Source organism: Zootoca vivipara, chromosome 10, assembly GCF_965207765.1.
Source record: "Zootoca vivipara chromosome 10, rZooViv2.hap1.1, whole genome shotgun sequence".
Lineage (NCBI taxonomy): Eukaryota > Metazoa > Chordata > Lepidosauria > Squamata > Lacertidae > Zootoca > Zootoca vivipara.
The window spans coordinates 61,587,097-61,604,940 of NC_142593.1; the positions used below are offsets into that span (position 1 = coordinate 61,587,097).

The 17,844-nt window shown below is 56.4% G+C and overlaps 1 protein-coding gene across 7 annotated transcripts; it reads right to left on the reverse strand.

The window, feature by feature from the left end:
• Positions 1-664: 664 nt before the first annotated feature.
• DNAJB5 (DnaJ heat shock protein family (Hsp40) member B5) lies at positions 665-17,586 on the reverse strand. Of its 7 annotated transcripts, none has more exons than XM_035100764.3 (4): positions 17,461-17,586; positions 9,987-10,249; positions 6,636-7,240; positions 665-2,722 (listed from the first exon to the last, which is right to left on the reverse strand). In XM_035100764.3, the coding sequence occupies exons 2-4, from the start codon at positions 10,195-10,197 to the stop codon at positions 2,489-2,491; spliced, it is 1,050 nt and encodes a 349-aa protein (XP_034956655.1). In that variant the 5' UTR covers positions 10,198-10,249; positions 17,461-17,586; the 3' UTR covers positions 665-2,488. The 7 variants fall into 7 exon arrangements, with proteins under 7 accessions (XP_034956655.1, XP_034956653.1, XP_034956657.1 ...); XM_035100762.3 differs by lacking the exon at positions 17,461-17,586 and adding an exon at positions 16,331-16,750; XM_035100766.3 differs by lacking the exon at positions 17,461-17,586 and adding an exon at positions 15,795-16,748.
• Positions 17,587-17,844: the final 258 nt, after the last annotated feature.

A 17,844-nucleotide genomic window follows, 5' to 3' on the forward strand; every position in this document is an offset into this window, starting at 1 on the left:
AAATCCAACAGTGTAAATAAGTTTCGATGGAAGTAATAATGCAATACTGAATGGTTTAGTTCGTATAAAATATGCAGGAATTTATGTTATACAAAACGAATCATGGAAAGAGAAGAAGGGAAGTCACTGGTATTTTAAGGTTGTCTAAATGAATATTCTAAATCGTAAAACATAAAAATCTAATAAAAAGTGTGTGTGAGAGAGAGAGAGAGAGGTTAGCTGCCCCTGCGCTCAATGGAAACAGCAAGCGTTTTTCAATCAAGTATCTTTGCATTCACTGATCCGGACTCAGACAAGCTGCGTGTAACTTCAACACTTGCTCTGTGACATGTTTGCAGTTAATGCAGCAAAAAAATACATTGCAACCTTCCCTCAACTTGCTGAAAAAGTCTGCAAATATTAATTGTTGGGTGTTAGCTCCATACCCTGCCACATACATTTGGTTTTAAGGACCAGCCTGAAGAGTCCTGGACCTGTGTGACCTGGAAGACTGCATCTTGGAGTGCGATCAAACCAGCCAAACCAGCTCAGTGACTCTCCGGTTCTTTAAGGGGAAGCAGAGCCAGGCAGAGAGAGGTCTCCCGGTGCAAAACACTGCAAGGACAAGGCAGTTTCCATCCCCCCTCCGCGGCAGGCACAGTAATACGAAGGCACACAAAGAAACTATTTTTAAAATACTTTATTTTCTTTAAATATTAATACGGGACATTACAAAAGAATAAAGAAATACAAAAAACCCGCTATAAAACCACTCGGGGTCTCCCTGAAACGGAGAAAAACCCCAAAGGAGCTCCCAGTTCCGCTCTCTCCCACCAGCCCTGCCACAACCACCAGCAGCCTGAGTTTTTTTGTATTTGTTTAAAAAAAAAACACACACACATTGGGGGGGGGGCAAAGAAAGGCATCGCCTTAACCATTCAAACTGGTTGGTAAGTTCAACACTGCGTTAACAGTTTCAATCTCCTCAGAGAGAAAAATTGCACATTAAAAGGACCCAAAGTGTGAGGTTCTGTACAGCTATACAGGAAGCCGCGGCAGACTCTCCGCCCGACCACAGGGCAAGTCGGAGGCAGCCAAGGGTCAGCTCAGGAAAAAAAGCCAGGCTGAAGCAGGCGGTCACTCTGCTCGCCACCCCCCCACCCCCCACCCCGGGGCACCGCTGTGGGCAGCCCAGGCAGGCGCCCCCGTTTCAAGTCAGAGAAAGTGGCTTCCAAACAGGCAAAACGGTAAGTCAGAGATCCCCAGGTTTTGGCACCACATTTTGTCAGGGAGGGGTTTTAACAGGGGGTGGGCAGGAGAAAGGGTGCTTTTGCAAAACAGCGTCAAAACCCTTTGGAAGTCAAGCCCCCCTCACTTCCCAGAGACGTCCCTGCGGGTGGAGCAAAGTCTCCGCTGGAGAGGATAAGAAATGCTTCTCTGAAAATGTCCCTCGGAAAAGTTTTTAAAAATGCAGCCTCTAAATAAAGCACCACACAAGCAGCTCTCCCGGCGACTCTCCTCCTCCTCTTCCCCACGCTGGCCTGGCCCTTCCGGATCTCCCTGAAAAATGGCTCCCCCTGTGCCCCTAGACACGCACCCATACACCCCCCTCTCGGACCTCTCCTCGGACCCTGGCTCTGAACCTTGAGGCCTACGTAGCTTGTGCCCTTCTCAGGCCGGCTTCTCCCACCCCTGGCTCCCGCAAAAAAAGGGGGGGAGCCCTCAGATGAACCACACCAGACAGTAGAAAGCAACCCTTGCAAAGTTTCTATTAAGCGACAAAGGAGCTGCCAAGCCAAGCAGGCCTCGAGCTCCGTGGCAAAAGCGGCAGGTTGGCTCGCCGGATGAAGCTGAGCTTGGCCTGGCTCCGCAGAGCCGTCTTGTGGGCTCCGAAGCGAAGGTGGTGTGGGAGCCGAGGGCAAGAGCAGGCCTTCTCCATTCCACACGGAAACACACAGCGACGGAGGAAGGGCAGGTGGCACCGTGGGGGCCCAGTCCAGGTGTGGGCGGGCCCTGCTTCTGCAAGGCAGGATCGGGTGGCTCCTTGGCACATTGCCTCAGTGGCAGCCAGAGCACAAAGGTCCTCAGACCGTCCGCAGGAAGCAGGAGAGAAGTCCGGGTCCTATTTACACCGGAGTGGGTTGGGGGAAGCCACGTCCCAAGTGCTTCCGACGGCCGGCCGCTTGTCAAACTGCCCAGTAGAAACCCTCCAGGAGCGGCGAGAGGGGGCTCGAGGCTTGCACCAGGCTCGAGAGGGAGAGGGGGGGGGGAGAGAGAGAGTGGGTGCCAGCCGGGCCGTGGGGCAAAAGAGGGAGCGCACACACAAGCCAGGCCAGAGCGTCTCTTGGAAAAGGAGGGCATGGGTGGGCAGCCGGGGGCACTTCCCCCTCCCCGTGCATCGCGAAGGCCAAGTGGACCGCAGCACCCGTGAGTGAAGTATTGCTGCTCGGAAGGCAAGGTGGCCGGCCTGGCAGGGAGGCCGGGGGCCGTCCAGCCCGGAGGGGGGGCCCTAAGAGCAGGGGAGGTGCTGCTTGAGGATCTGCCGGGTCTGGGGGGCTATTCTGTCCGGGAAGCGGACTTTGAACTCTACAATCAAGTCCCCGCGCTGGGTGGGCACCTTGGGGAAAGGCAGCCCTTCGCCACGCAGTCTCTTCACGGTGCCCGGCTTGATGATGTCGTTGCAGGGCAGCGGGATGACGCGCCCGTCCACGGTGGGAATGTTGACGGTGCAGCCGCACAAGGCCTGCAAGAGAAGGAGGAGGCAGAGTTAGGCCAGGCTCAGGGCTTGCAACAGATCGAAGCAATGCAGATGACATGCAAACACCAAGAAACACATAGAAGATTAAACTCTTAGAAAATTAAAACAATGCAATATATACATTAGGACTCACATAATAAATAATGGCACAGTGTTATTTTAGGCAGGCTCAGGGAACAGCCACCAGATGCACACAATACCTGGTGTTTTTAAAAATGCGCTTTCTTTCAGAACATTTCTATTATGTCGCCCCTGAAACCCAACCCACCCCCAAAGAATCAGAAAAGGAAACATCGGGGGGGGGCAGAATTATGAAATCCCAGCCGGCAACCTGCACTGTGCCCGAGCGACAGAGCCTGCACAGGCTAAATTTAGAGAGGCTTTATGGCTTAATCCCCAGCAAGGGAACCAGAACTGGATGGGGGGGGGGCGCTGGCCGGCCGTGGCTTCCAGCGCCTGCTCAGCTGTTGCACACACAGCGGCCTTTGCCCGCTTGGCAGCCAGTGGCCTCCAAAGGCTCATGAAAGCAAGAGTCCGCGGGAGGGGGCGGCTTTGGCTTTCAGTCCTCTGTGTAGCGGGGGGGGGGGGAGAGAGAGAGAGACATGCTACTTCCAGGAAGTTAAAACTTTCGAGGATCTTCTCCTGCCAACTTCAAGGATAATGGTCTGGAATGGCAGAGGCAGCAGCAGCTCAGGCCTGGACCAGGGGCTATTTTTACCCACCACTGCAGAAATAGAGCAGCCAAAGGTTCTTCCTTAACCCTGACCTGTGTGGTGTGGAAGAGGAAGGTGGCAGGGAGGGGGCTCCCTTCTGCACCCTCCTGTCTCTCCCTGTCCCCCAGAATTGTACTTGAAAAAAGGAGGCAACACGTTGGCCAATCTTGAGTGAAAAATTAGTGACTTTAATCCATAGTAAATTATAAGACAGCAATCCAGGTAATATACTGCTTACATCATGCAAAAATTTGATTTAAGCTGTTTTATTTAATTAGATCACTCTCAGGACCTTGGGGTGCATGTCACTTTAACATCTCCGTAACCCTTGTTAACTAGGGTGTGTCCTGTTGGGTTAGTGTATATTAAGTTCTTTGTTCTGTGTAACTGACAGCAGGGGTTACATATGTTTATGACCCTTGCTCCGCAGGACACCCACAAACATTAGGTATGTTGCATTTTTTATTTGCATTTTATTATGATTTTTGTTTTATTGCTGTATCTTCCCGAATTTTTGCATGATGTAAGCAATATGGACTATTTAGATGTGTATTCATACTGGCTGTTGACCTGTCTATATTGTATCATTTATCGATGTGATTGACATGATTATTGACTCATATTTGTTTGATTTATTGTAGTTGTATAACTGACGAAGTATCAGTCGAAACAGTATATTACCTGGATTGCTGTCTTATAATTTACTGCGGATTAAAGTCACTAATTTTTCACTCAAGATTGGCCAACATGTTGCCTCCTTTTTTCAAGTGTTTGGACTTTGATTTGCAACACAGGGGTTGTTTTATTAGCCCCAGAATTGTACAGCAGGGAACTTTGGGGAGCAAAAAACTGGCTGAGTCTCTCCGCTTTGGAGAGAGTCTTTCGCTTCTCTCCCGATGGGACCCTGAGCAACAAGTCTTGAGGTTCCCCAGAGACTCTGCAGGTCTGCCAGGCTTCCTAAGGTACACCAGAGGCAGCTCCTAACTAGGGACATGAAGTTGAGGCCTTAAGGCAGCCTTCAGAACATAACTGCCTCCTGCAGAAGCGAGTTCCATAGTTTAACTGCAAGCGATGCACTTGCTTTTATGCAACCTTCTTCCTGGGAGACAGCGGTTGGGCTCAAAGTATGACATAACGGCGAGATGTTGCATTGAGAAGGCGTCCCACCCCACCTTCCTCCACGTTAGCCCGGCTGCGACAAGAGACCAGGTCAGCTTGCTCAGATCACCTGGTCCTGGTGGCCCCTTGTAACTGGCCGGCAGTGCCCCAGGCTGCATATGTGCCATTGGGGAGAGCAGCTTCCTTAGTTGTTTCCAGCCCCATTCTGTCCTGTTCAGAACCCTTTAAAGCTCTCCCTCAGGTCTGTGGGTCTACAGCAACGTCTCCCATGGCCCCACATCCCCAACACCAGTCCAGAATTGTCAGCATTTCAGCTTGGAAGCCGCTGTGTCTCCAGCCTCCCCCCCACACACACACACACTTCCCAAGGAGCCACCCGCAGACTTTTAGCAATGGATAAATTTGTTCCAGCCCACAGTATCTCCGGGAAAATCCACATGCCTTGGGGCTTCGCCTGCCAACAAGCACAAAGGAGAGCAATTTCACAGCAGATGCCCAAATGGCCCTGACTGGCTCCCACCCAAGAGGAAAAGACGGAGGAGGAAGGCCAGCTGAAGAACTAGGAATGGGAGAGATTGTGCGGGCAGAAGACCAGACAAGCTTCTCCTTTACAGAGGCCTAAAGCAACAACCCTGCAAGGCAGCTTAAGCCAGGAGGGAGGAGGAGGCCCAAGGCCACTCCATGAGCTTGGGGGCCAGGCATCCAGGGTCCAACGGCTGCGATCCAGTCCCACCACAACCTGATCCCTACACCAGCTTCTTAAACGTACTTCCTGTATGCTGCACAGTGCTTCCCAAACTCGGGTCTCCAGCTGTTGTGGGACTACAACTCCCATCATCCCTAGCTAGCAGGACCAGTGGTCAGGGATGGTGGGAGTTGTAGTCCCACAACAGCTGGAGACCCGAGTTTGGGAAGCCCTGATGCAGCGTAAAAGACAGGAGCTTGTGCGCCAATGCAATTGTCTGGGAAAGGGTGAGAGCATAGAATGACTTGGTGTTGATGGGAGAGAGGGGGAAAAGGTGAAGACTCAGGGGATCCATTGGGAGAGCGCCTCTTGAGCCCCCTCCCCACCTGTCGAGTGCCAGAGGCCTCCCATCTCCCCCTAACCTGCCCTCCGTCTCTCTCCTTAAGAGAAGCACCCAGCACGTGGCTCACATCTTTAGCCAGATTCAAAGGTTGTGCAAAGACTGAACTATACACAAGCTGAGGAATCCGGTGGGGGGGGGGTAGACTTGTAACAAAAGGCTTATTTTATTTGTTTCCTTCAGACAAAGGCCCGTTCTGTCAATCTTATCGTTTCCTTTAACAGCTGCGACCTTCCAGCATCTTTAAAACAAAGGGGAGAATCTAGGAACTTTTTACATGTCTCGATTTCATTTTATCTCCTGATTTTGGAGGAAGCAGCTGCCACCCGGCCGTCTACAAGGCTTGCCCTCACTCTGCCTCTCTTTGTCCAGGCCTACTGGAGTCTGCCTCTGCAGGAATCGCGGAATCATAGAACTGCAGAGTTGGAAGAGACCCCCAAGGCTCATCTAGTCCAACCCCCTGCAATGCAGGAGGTCTTCAACCCCTTCTAGGGTAGGCTATCCTCTTTCTTTGGGTAGCTTCACAGATGCCTGCCTGCCTGCCTGCCTGCCTGCCTGTACACCTCAGGGCATCAAGCTTCCTCTTCTCGTCATGTTGCTTCACCACATATCACAGAATTGTAGGGTTGGAAGGGACCTTGAGGGTCATCCAGTCCAACCCCCAGCAATGTTGGAATCACAGCCGGCGAATCCCTGGCAGAAGGCCTTCCACCCTCTGCTTGAAAAGTGAAGGAGAGCCCACCACAAACAGCTTTTTCTGCCAACGTACCCTTTATCCCAAAGGAATTGCACCCTCTAAAACCCTGGAAAACACAGGAAAGGCCCCTTCTTTGCCAGGAGGGAGTGGGGCAGCAAATAGCAGGCAAGAACCCAGCAAGGTTGCCCCCCCAGCCCCTGCCCTCCTGTGCCAACCTCTCGCCTGCAGCCCCACAGGGGACGCGCAAAGTCCCTACCCCGCCCCTCCTCGACTGGAGGACGCACCTCTTTCAGACTGATCATGGCCGTGTAGATGATGTTTGTCCCGTCCCTCCGGAAGAGTGAGTGGGGCTTGTCCTTCAGGATGAAGACGATGTCGGCGGGGATGTTGTCCGGAGTGGCGTCTCCTTCCTTGGGGAAGGTGATCTTGGTGCCTTCCTTCCAGCCGCGCTTGATGACGATGTTCAGGATCTTGTCCTCCGTCCGCATGGTCCGGCCGTCCGAGTTCAGCCGCCGGCGGGTGATCTTCATCCGCTTGGTGGCCCCGTGGTAGATCTCCTCCAGGGACACCTTGAGCTCGTGGACCACGGGCGGGTCCTGGACCTTCCGGCGCATGTGGATGGGCTCCGGGTGCCGGCGGTGGACGCCATTGAGCCCGTTGAAGCCAAACCGGCCAAAGGCGCTGAACGGGTCGCCGCTCTCGTCGTCGTCGATGTCCATGTCGTCGTGGTCGAAGCCGTTGAAGACCCGGGAGCGGCCGCTGGTGAAGAAGATGTCAAAGGGGTTGGAGCCCCCAAAGAAGGAGGCGAAGGTGGCGTGGGGGTCCCCATGGAAGGTGTAGTGGAAGGTGTTCCCAGGGGTGCCCGACGAGCCGCCACCAGTTTTGAGCCCTGGAATAGAACCACAGAGAGAGCGGGGGGACCATCAAGCAGCTGCTCTGGAAAGGAGGGCTAAAAACACACCAAACTCACTAAGAGAAGCAGAAATGGGCAGCCTGAATTTGCCAGCCAAAAACCTGGGCAAACATTTGATGCTTGCTGGCCAGGAGGGCTCTGTTCTGCCTCCACAGCTCGCGGCAGCCCAGCCGTGCTCCTGAATACCAGTTGCTGGAAACCCCAGGAGGGGAGAGATGCTCTTGTGACCCTGTGAGAGAGAACAGGATGCTGGACTAGGTGGGCCACTGGCCTCATCCAGCAGGCTCTTCTTAGTTTCTTATTTCACCACCACCACCACCATGAATCCTGGGAACTGTAGTTTACCCCTTACAGAGTTACAGCATCCTTAAGAAATCAGCTTCCAGGATTCCCGGGGGAGATCTGCTGGAGGCTGTGGGAGGGGAGAGGGCTCTTGTGCTCGGGTCCCGCTTGTGGGTTTCTCATCTGGGCACCTGGTGGGTCCCAGTGACAACAGAAAGCTGGGTGAGATGGGCCACTGGCAGGATCTTCACAGGTTCCCCAGTGAGAGGGCCAGAAATCCAACAGTGCAGGACACAGAAGCCGTACGTGACCCCAGGGTGCTGGCCCTTTGCCTTTCAGCAGAGCGCTCATGTATCCCCTTAAAATGCCTTCAGGACACCCCCATTCCCCCTGGCCCAACCAAGCCCCATGTCATGGCAAGGTTGTGCACTGCAAGGAGCCCAGCTGAGAATCCGGGAGGGGGGACCCACACTGAGATTACAGTGGGCATCATTTGGGACTTCAGCCCAAAGCCAGACGTTGAGTTACAAGAAAGGAGATTCGGACTAAACACCAGGAGCAACTTTCTGCCGGTAAGAGCTGTTGGGCAGTGGAACAGACTGAATGGCCGTCTGTCAGGGATGCTTTAGCTGATATTCCTGAATAGCAGGGGGTTGGGCTAGATGACCCATGGGGTCCCTTCCAACTCTGCAATTCCATGGTTCAAAAAGTGTGCAGGCAGGGGAGCTTCCTCCCCTCTAAGCTGCAAGATGAGCAAGGGTTCCTGCAACAGCAGAGACTGAGCGGGGGGAGGCTGGATGCTTCCAAGCCCAACAGGAGACCAGGCGGCAAGACGAAAGGCCAGGGGAGACAGGGGTGCCAACAGCCCAGAACTTGGGGAGAGAAAAGGGAGATTGAGAGGCTGCAAAGAGGAGCAGAGCCAGGCCAGCACTTTCTGGGTCCCCATTTAGCAGCCAGCGAACCTGCAGCTGCAAAGCTTTTAATAGCAAGACATTCTGGTGCAGCATCCCCAACAGCCCTGCCCCCCCCCCCAGGAAAGAGGACAGAGCGTGGCCAAGAGAGCTCTCTGGCCTCCCAGAGGGCCTGCCCCCTCCCTCCTTAGCAGCCAGAGCTTTCCACTGGATCCCAGAGAGAAAGCATCTTAATGGGGCCGGGTTCTTCTAAGGACTCGCTTATTCCCCTCAGGAAAGAGAATTGCAGCTTTTAGCTGAAATTACAGCAATTTCATGTTGTCAATCACAACTGTGGCCTCATGAGACACACACCCAAGTCCCAGGAGGCAGCAGGCGGCAGAGGGCACCTGCCAGAGCCCAGCTTTTATTTCCAGACCAAAGCTGGAAGCCAGATGCTCCTCCTGGCACCTCGAAGCTGCCCCAGGAGAGCATCCCATCTTCCTCCGGCCCCCTCCGCACTTTGGTCACACGATAAAAAAAGCAGACTGGCCCTTAAGTTGGCAGCGAAACTGTGGGACTGCAAGAAGGTGGAGGAGGGAGGGGAGGAGCCAGCAGGAAGAAGTCAAGGCATCAGCTACTGGCCCACCCCCAGGAGCCCCCTAACCCGTTCCCATGTCCCCTGTCAAATGTCCCCTGCTGCCCCTCTAAATTAGTTTAAAAACGATACTTCAGAATCTAGATTCACATAGAGCAAATGCATGCAATTTCACTCAATCTGTGTAACTTCTTCCGATCAAAGAACATGCATTTCCAGGCCAGAATTTGGATAAACTCTGCCGGAGGTTGTTTATCTGAGACCTTCTGCTCAGCAAGTCCTGGGCTGGATGGGCTGATTAACACCCCTGCTATTTGCCAGCAGCTCCCTTCCTCCTGCAGAACCTGACATGTTCCCTGCCAACAGCCTGGGTTTGCTTATGAAACAAGGAGCTATTACTAAAATTGGGAAAGGCTCTCTCTCTCTCTCTCTCTCTCTCTCTCTCTCTCTCACTCACTCACACACGGCAGCATGTACTGAAAAGGAAGCGGAGAAGGAAACGGCATGAGCCAAGCCTCAATTATGCCACAGGGAAGATGTTTGCACCCACAGATCATTCCGCCACTGCATTTCCACACACTCCAGGAGGAACCAAGTCCTTGCCATCGGTGCCATTAAAAGTGCCCATTTCTCCAGGGAGCTGAAGCTAGAACTAGCGCTGTCGTCAGCTTTTACCACACCCCAGGCCCACAAGGGGGCTTTCCTCCCCACTTAGCCGCCTTTGCTGCAAAGGTGGGTGAAGTGGCTCCACAGGTGCCCTTCAAAGGTTATCACAGGGAAACAGGCCAAGACACTCCCTCCGGCACATCAGGCCAGCGGCTGGATTAGGGCGTCTTGATCCCTGCAAGCCGGCAGCTGCACAGGGAGGGGCTGTGACCAGGAGGCAGGCCTAGACCCACCCACCCAACCACCCAAATAAACCGCAAGCCAAGAGACCCGGCCACCCGCTTACCTTCTTCCCCGTACTGGTCATAGACGGCCCGCTTCTTGGGGTCGCTCAGCACATCGTAGGCCTCCGCGATCTCCTTGAACTTCTCCTCCGCGTTGGGGTCCTTGTTCTTATCCGGGTGGTACTTCAAGGCCATCTTCCGATAGGCCTTCTTGATCTCGTCTTCGTTGGCTCCAGACTGGATCCCCAGCGTTTTGTAGTAGTCCTTCCCCATGTTGGTGGTGGAGACGGTCCCAGCCGACGACGACGACGACGACTCTTTATTCCTGGGGAGGGAGAGGAGAGAGAGGGAGAGGGGGCATCAGAAAGGCCTCAAGGACTCCAGGCAGACCACCAAACGGCTCCTCCACACCCCCTCCGTCCCCGGTCAGTCGGTCCACACGGCTGCCTGCTAGCTCAGCACCAACCTGTGCTACGGGAGGGGGGCGGTCGAGGTTCTAGTGCCCAAACGCCAAGGCTGGGGCCTGGGGAAGGCCTCTCAGAGCTCTGCCAGCCGCTGCCCCTCTGGATCTGTCAGCAGTTTGGGTTGGGGGAGGGATTTTTAAGGAGGTTGACTCACCCTCCTCTCCTGCACAATTCACAGGGGGGGCAGAATGCAGAGCGAGAGGGATGGGTCAGTGTTGTTATTTGGAGGGCAGCACCACGTGACGCTGTAACTGGAGAGGACGGCCAGTTTTGCCAGGCCACAAATAGGTGTGCAGGGAAGGAGTCTTGGGAAGGACAGAACTGGCCGCCCTTGGACCGGACAGCGGAAAAGCAGCTGCCGTGCGTATGTCGAGGGCAGCAGGCGGCCAGGGAGGCTGCCTGGCCGGTCTCAGCATTCCCAAAAAGGGGAGGAAGAAGGCAGGGCTGCCGGAGCGTGGAAGGGGGCAGAGGAATGTGTTGCAAGCAGGCTTCATAATGAAGCAGAACGAGAGGTTAATTAGCCAAGGAAGGATTCCTTCCCCCAGCTTTTCTCTCTCCCTTCTGTGCTTTCGCAGATTGCCTTAAAAGAACTTTTTAGAACAATACAGCACTGGGAGTTCAAGCGGGGACATGTTCCCACCATGTACCAGCGGAAAGACGGCAGAGGATGAAGCTGTTAGACGGAGACATCTTGCAATCGGGGGGGGGGGAGTTATTTTTAAAAGTGAGCGCCAAGGAGGAGAGGAGAGTCTGCGATTTGCAGAGGGACGCCAGAGGAAGTGACCAGGAACGCAGAGAGGGGAAGGAAACAGGACACACCCAGGCAAGCAAGGGGGCATGTCAGATCTAAGGGACGGTGGTCGCTTCTGGCTGCGCACCCCACTCAAAGGTCTCAGACCCACGTCCAGCCCGGTCCTCTTGGTGGTCAGACGCTAGAGCAGACCTTGCACAAAATCCTTCACAAAAGGGAGTCCTTCCTTTGCAGAGCTTCCGAATTCAGGCAGGGACCCAGCTTCCTGTTGCTAACTCCCCTCTCTTTCCGCTGTTTGCAGAACTCTGATGAACCTCAAGGGCTGTCTCACCAACACACACAAAACACCCTCCCCTGCCTTGGCGTCTGAAATCCTGAGCATCTGAAACGGCCACATCACACCTTGACCTCCAAATAAGATGTGAGGTCAGCGACTGCCCATCTTGGGCCAAACCAGAACCATCTCTGGGCACCCCCACCCCACCCACCCCATGATGCAAGAGTCTCAGGCAGGGGAGGTGCTTCAGCCAGTCCCCCCACGTGCAAATTTCCCAGTCAGAACTGGTCCCCAATGACTTTTGCCTAAGCAGGCGGGGAATGAAGGGGGAATTTTGTCAGGAAATGCTAAAGCATCCGATGCCACTCAATGGCTAGACCAGGCACCCCCAAACTCGGCCCTCCATATCTTTTTAGGACTACAATTCCCATCATTCCTGACCACTGGTCCTGTTAGCTAGGGATGATGGGAGTTGTAGTCCCAAAACATCTGGAGGGCCGAGTTTGGGGGATGCCTGGGCTAGACTGATCAGGGTCACAGTCTTCCCTATATTACATTTTTTTAAATAATAAAAAAGAATGCACACACACACAAACACAAAACCGGGAGTCTTTTCACAGAGACTGCCCCCGTTCTAGCCCTAGCAACCATCGAATGGATGCCTGCCAAGAGATTCACACACACAGCACGGAAACAACTTCCTCCCAGAAACTGAACAGCTCTGTGAAGGTCACACATGAGGCCATAGCAAGAAAGAAACTCTCGCATTCGGCACCCGCCTCCCTCTTGCCTGCTCAGCTCATGGTCTCCCACCCCACCAAGTTCCTTGGGGTTCCTTGGGGGAGTTCCTCATCCCCGCCTCCCAAACACCAGCAGCGCCGCTCCTTCCTCTCTCCCCACCCGACCCCGGGGGACCAAAAACGTTTCTCTGACAAAGCAACCAGGCACTCCCCTGTCCCAAGTTCCTTCAAGAGGCTCCAGTGGTATCTGGGATCACAAGATGAAACGCCTGCGGCCACTTTTAATTTGAAACAGACTCAGTGGCCTTCGTAGGGTCTCCTGCCTGTGAAGCAAGTCACCGCTATGCCCAATTCACAGGTGGGGAACTGAGGCCGACGGAGCAATTGCGGTCAGAAAAGATAAGACCTGGGTCTCTGAAGCCCAGGGTCTCTCCCTGCCATAAGCACCTGAGAATAGCACCTGCAGGATCCGGCCAAGGGCCCACCTAGTCCAGCATCCTGGTCTCACAGTGGCCAACCAGGCGCCCATTACGGGAATGAGCAAGCTGGGCCCAAGCACAAGAGTCGCACTCTCCCCTCCTGGGGTTTCCAGCAACTGGGGTTCAGAAGGCCAGGAGCCCTCAATAGCCCCCTCCTCCATGAACCTGCCCAGTTATCTTTTGAGGTCCTCTAGGTCAGTGCTCCCCAACCTTTTTATCGCCGTGGACCAGTCAACGTTGGGTAATTTTACTGCGGCCCGCTGAGGGGGGGGGGCGTTGATTGTTTATATTTTATTTAGATTGTTTTGATTTAATAATTTTAATTTAATTGTATTTAATGTTCCTTGGGCGGCCCGGTACCAATTGATCCACGGACCGGTACCGGTCCATGGCCCGGGGGTTGATGACCACTGCTCTAGGTGGCTTGCCACCCCTGCCTCCTGGGGGAGGGAGTTCCGCCAGAGATGATAGGACAAGCACAGGCCCTCATCCCACACTCCAACCATGACCCCAACACTGGTTCTGACGTCACAGTTGCAGACACTTCTCGCCAGGCAAAGCCCTTAAGACACCCCCTTCTGCATCCGCATGGCTGAGAGCCTCCTTCTCTGCTGGGCAGAAGGTTAAGGGCCCACTGTGGGTGCCCCCTCCACCGCCAGCCCCACGGCTGCCGACACATGGCACCCAGAGCGCCCCCACACATCACACTCAGCCCTTTCCTGGAGAGGCATCTTCTGAAGGGTAAGCCGGGAGACAGAAAGAGAGGCGCTGACACAGAAGCGGCAATTCCCTCTGTTAATTAGTGAGATCACTAGCTGGAAATAAGGATCCAGCAGGTGGGGGCAGCGCTGACTGGGCTCCTCAGCCCCACTCATCATGGTGGGAGTTTCTATTGTTAGACACGCAGGGAACACGGAGGGAGGGGGCAGGCGCACAAGGCGGCCCACGGGAGGTGGGCTTGAAATGCCAGGCTGCGTCTGGAGGAATGGCATTCCCAGGCCAAGCAGCTCACCTGGCGGCAGGTAGCAGCTCTGGAACACACTGGCAACAAGGAATGCGGAAGCCACGGCGACAGTTCCAAGATGCTGCTGGAGCAGACATTCCCTGCCCAAGTCTCGGGTGCTTGGCATGGCAGCTTGACAGGGACTTGACAGGGGCCAGGAACAAGTTCCAAGGCATAGACTCAGGCTCTGAGGGGCATAGACTCAGGCTCTTCCACTGGTGGAAAGGGGGGGGGCTGGAGGAGGAATCGTGGACTCAGACGGGACCCTTAAGGGTTATGTAGCCCAACCCCTGCAATGCAGGAAGGAGGGGTGGAAGGGAAGCGATGAGAGACTCCCCCCCAGCCTCAACAGTGACCCAGCAGGGCTGATCCTGCCCCCAGCTCCCCCAGCTTGGAAGGGCATGTGGAAGCTGCCCCCCTCCAACAGGCACCACAAGAGCGGAGAGAAGATCTTCTCTGTGTGGGGGCTGCCTGACGTCAAGCTGCAGGAAACACTGCCAAGCCTCATAGGTCTCCTCTCGGAGCAGCACCCCACACAGATTTTGGTAATACACGACTCAGTCCCTGGATCACCCCCTCCCACCCACCGGGAGCCAGATCCACAGTTTCAGCAGCGCAAGCCTGAGCGTGCTTCTCAGGAATCCCTGGGTAGCACAGCCCTGACAGAGTCTCAAGCGGAAGGGGGACAGGAGCCCATTCCCCACAACACACAAAATCACACATATCAGCCCTTTCCACAGATAAACCCACACACAAAATGCAAGGCGACCCCAGCCCAGCCCCTTTGCGAAGGGATCCGGACCCCCAAGACCACCCACTAAGCATCCGCTCCCTCCGAAGCACAATCAATATGCATCTCCAGCCCATCATCCTGCCCCCCCCCACCCTGGGCAATGTCAGAGCTGGGTCAGGAGGCCAGGCAGATATCAACCCCTCTGATCCTCCAGCAAAGGGAGTGATGTGGGGCAGGGGGGGGGGGGATCAGAAGAGAGACACAGGCTCTTCTCCTCAAGCTCCCCATCCATCACCCTCCACAGCAGATGCCAGACGCTGCACACGAGACAAAGATGGATGCCAGCAGACAGACCACCACCCAAGCGTGGCAAACGCTAGCAGGCAAGGCAGCCACTTACCGAAACTTCACAAACACATTCATAGCCCAGGCGCTCATTTTTAAAGGCTCCAGCTTGATCCGGAACATGGCTTGCGGGGCCTGGAGCTCCCAGATGCAGCCGCTAAAACAGTTGCCCAGGAATGGAGGCAGCAGCAGGAAGCAGCCCTTCACCACGGCAGCCAGGCTCCAAAAGCAGCCCCCTCCCCAGAGCCAGAGCCGGATAGGGGACCTGGATCCAACACACACAACTCGACTCTGAAGTCAGCTGTTCAGGAAGAGGGCAAAAGGCTCCCCCGACAGAGGGAATTTGGGGAGCAGCAGCGGTTCACAAGGCAGCAGCCTCCCAGAAGCTTCCCTTCCTGCGCTTTCCTGCAGCCCCCTCCCTCACCGCTTGCCACAGAAAATGCTCAATGAAATCACTCGACAGTCAGGATTCCTCCTCTAATTGGTTTCTTGCTGGGTGCTCTGGCTGAAAAGTAGACCTTACCAACCTTCCTGCCCAGCTGAGGGGGGGGGGTGCCAGTCTCTTGCCCTTCTGCTCATCCTCGGAGACTGAGCAGCAGGTGCAGAGCCCCACACCGGACAGCCTGTTGGCGATCCTTCCCCATGAGGGACAGAACAGGGCAGGGAATGGGTAGCCAACTTAGCTCCCAGAGCCATCAGGAGTCGGCTTGGCATCTTCAATGAACCGGTGTTTGAGAAGAACGTGCCAAATTCTTAAGCCTAAGCGGGGAGACAGTCCGCCTCTCGAAAACCTTCCCTCCACCCCGGAATGCATACTTCAAGGCTTCCACACAAGAGACAATCAGCTCAAAGCTAACGCTGTCCCTGCGAGGTCCACCAGTGTCAGAGAACGCCAAGAAAAGTGACTCTTGCTTGGCGCTTTGTGGAGTTCAGTGTTCCCTGCCCTGCAGCATCTATCCCTGAAGCGCATGTGGAAAGCACCAGCCCCACGCTGACTCCCGAGTCTAACTAGCACCTGCGCATGCAGTCACTCCACTTCCTGAAACCCAAGTAAGCGCAAGTAAGCAGGAGACCTCACCGCTGAGCAAAGAGGCAGCTCGGGACGACCCGGAAGCCGCTCTGCTCCCAAAGCCACTCTCGGCTGTCGCTGGACGTCCATCCGAAGCCACGGCAGCGGCAGCCACAAGGAAGAGCGCGAGAGATCCCCGTCCAGGGATCCCTCCCCGGTCACACTGCCCGATCACCTGGTCCGCTTCAGAGTCCCCAACACCCAGCGGCCACCCCAGCGGGATTTTGCAGGCAGACAAAAAAAGCAAACAACAGCTACACAATGGTCCTTCTCAAACAATCCACAGCCGTCCCCTGAGATTCCAGAGAAGCCCAGACCGGACCAGGGGGCCAGGTGTCCCCTAACTGGCAGCCGCTCCTCTGCCTCCCAAACAAAGGGGCATTTCACCCACCACCGAACTAGAGGCAGGCACAGCCGCGTGGCCCCGACCCTCAAGGGATGCAGCTGGCGCTGGACCACTGGGAAGGGGGGTGTTCTTCCGCATCCCCTGCCTGAGGGTGGGCAGGGAGAGCGGAGTCCCGATCCGGAGAAAAGAAAGCGGGTACCTCTCCACGCGGCTCCAGAAGAGCAGAATTGCTGGCATATCAGCCGGAGGGAGTCACTCAGTAGTGGCAGCAGCAGCAGCAGCAGCGCTCAAAGCCCAAGTTTGGTCAAGGCGCGCAGAGTGTGCGGGAGCGAGCGAGCGAGCAGGGGATGGAGCGCGCACAGGCACCCGCAGGCAGACAGGCAGGCAGGAATGCCGTGCGCTGGCTCGGGCAGGCAGAGGGACCAAGTTCCAGCGCCACCAGCGACGACGACAAAGACGGCAGGGAGTCAGCGTGCAGAAATGTCATGACTACACTTCGAGTGAATCATCGCCAGCCATGCCCACCCGGTGCCCACACACACAGGCAGCAGCGCCAGGGGAGAGGGAGCCGGCAGCAGCAGCGGCCGCCCCCAGGCCCCTCCCCACTTCTCCGCCCCCTGCCACACACACACACACACACACACACACCCGCACTCACAGCCGGAAAGTCAACTCTCGCCCCTCCTGGCAGCGCGCAAAGGCTGCCCTCGCGAGGGGGTGCTCTGCCCCACTTCGCAGCTGGGACTGGGGGGGGGGCAGGGGAGGCGCCCCGAAGGGGAAGCGGAGGAGAGGTCCATAGGCATCATGTCAGGACGGACAGGGCGAAAGGGGCGCCTGGGGCGGAAGACGAGGCGGAGGGGAGTTTGGCTGGGCTGGGGGGAGCGACACCCCCAGGGCCCCCCCAGGAGACCCCCAATTGCCCTGCGCAAGGAAGGGGGGCCGTCCTCTCCTCCACCCCTCCCCCCTTCCGCAGCCAGGACCCCCTCCCACAAACCAGCAATGGGAGCCCGCCTGGGCAAAGTGGGGAGGGGGCGACAATTCGCCCAACACCCCCCCCCCTCCCTGGGAGCCTTTATCCGCCCGTCCCCCCACCGGCCCAAGGAAGGGGGTCGAGTTCCAGCCCCTCCCCGCATAGGACAGCTAAGACGGGACCCCCCCCCCATCTATCCATGGGGGAGAGGAGCCATTAGCCCCTCCCCCGCCAAGGCCGCTTCCAGGGGTCGATGGGGGCGGGACCAGAGCCAGAGCCCCGCCCCCTGCTCCTCTCCCGTCGCCCCTCGTCAGGTGGGGCGCCGCGTCCCTCCTCCTCCCCCTCCAAACGAGACTCACCTCCGTCCCGTCCCGTCCCGCCCGCCTACCGGAGCCTGGCCCTCGGGCGTGCGGGGGCCGGGAGCCCGCCCCTGCCTAGCAACGGCCCGCTCCTGCACCGCCCTCGCACGCCTATTGGCCCCGTCCGACGCCCATCTCGACAAGACGCCGCTCCCTTTGGCGAACGAGGGAAGGAGGCTCCGCCCCCTGGGCTCCGCCCCACCCCCGCTCCCCTCCCTCAGCCTCCCCCAGACTCTCTCTCCCGCCTCCTCTATTGGCCTCGCTGCCAGCCAGTCACGCCCATTCTCGGCTGTCATTGGTCTCTAGGAGACCGGGAGCGGTCCCTCCGCGTGCGCGCCTCACCATTGGCCAGAGGTGCCTCGCGTGCCGGTTTTCAACCCACCC

Bases quoted from the DNA above. Each gene is read 5' to 3' on its own strand.
- DNAJB5 (XM_088652654.1), bottom strand. From the start codon at position 13,814: ATGCCTTGGAACTTGTTCCTGGCCCCTGTCAAGTCCCTGTCAAGCTGC. The intron at 7,241-9,986 runs GTAAGCGGGTGG...GTTCTATTCCAG, and splicing joins TGACCAGTACGGGGAAGAAG to GGCTCAAAACTGGTGGCGGC. The intron at 2,723-6,635 runs GTGCGTCCTCCA...CTTCTCTTGCAG, and splicing joins CCATGATCAGTCTGAAAGAG to GCCTTGTGCGGCTGCACCGT.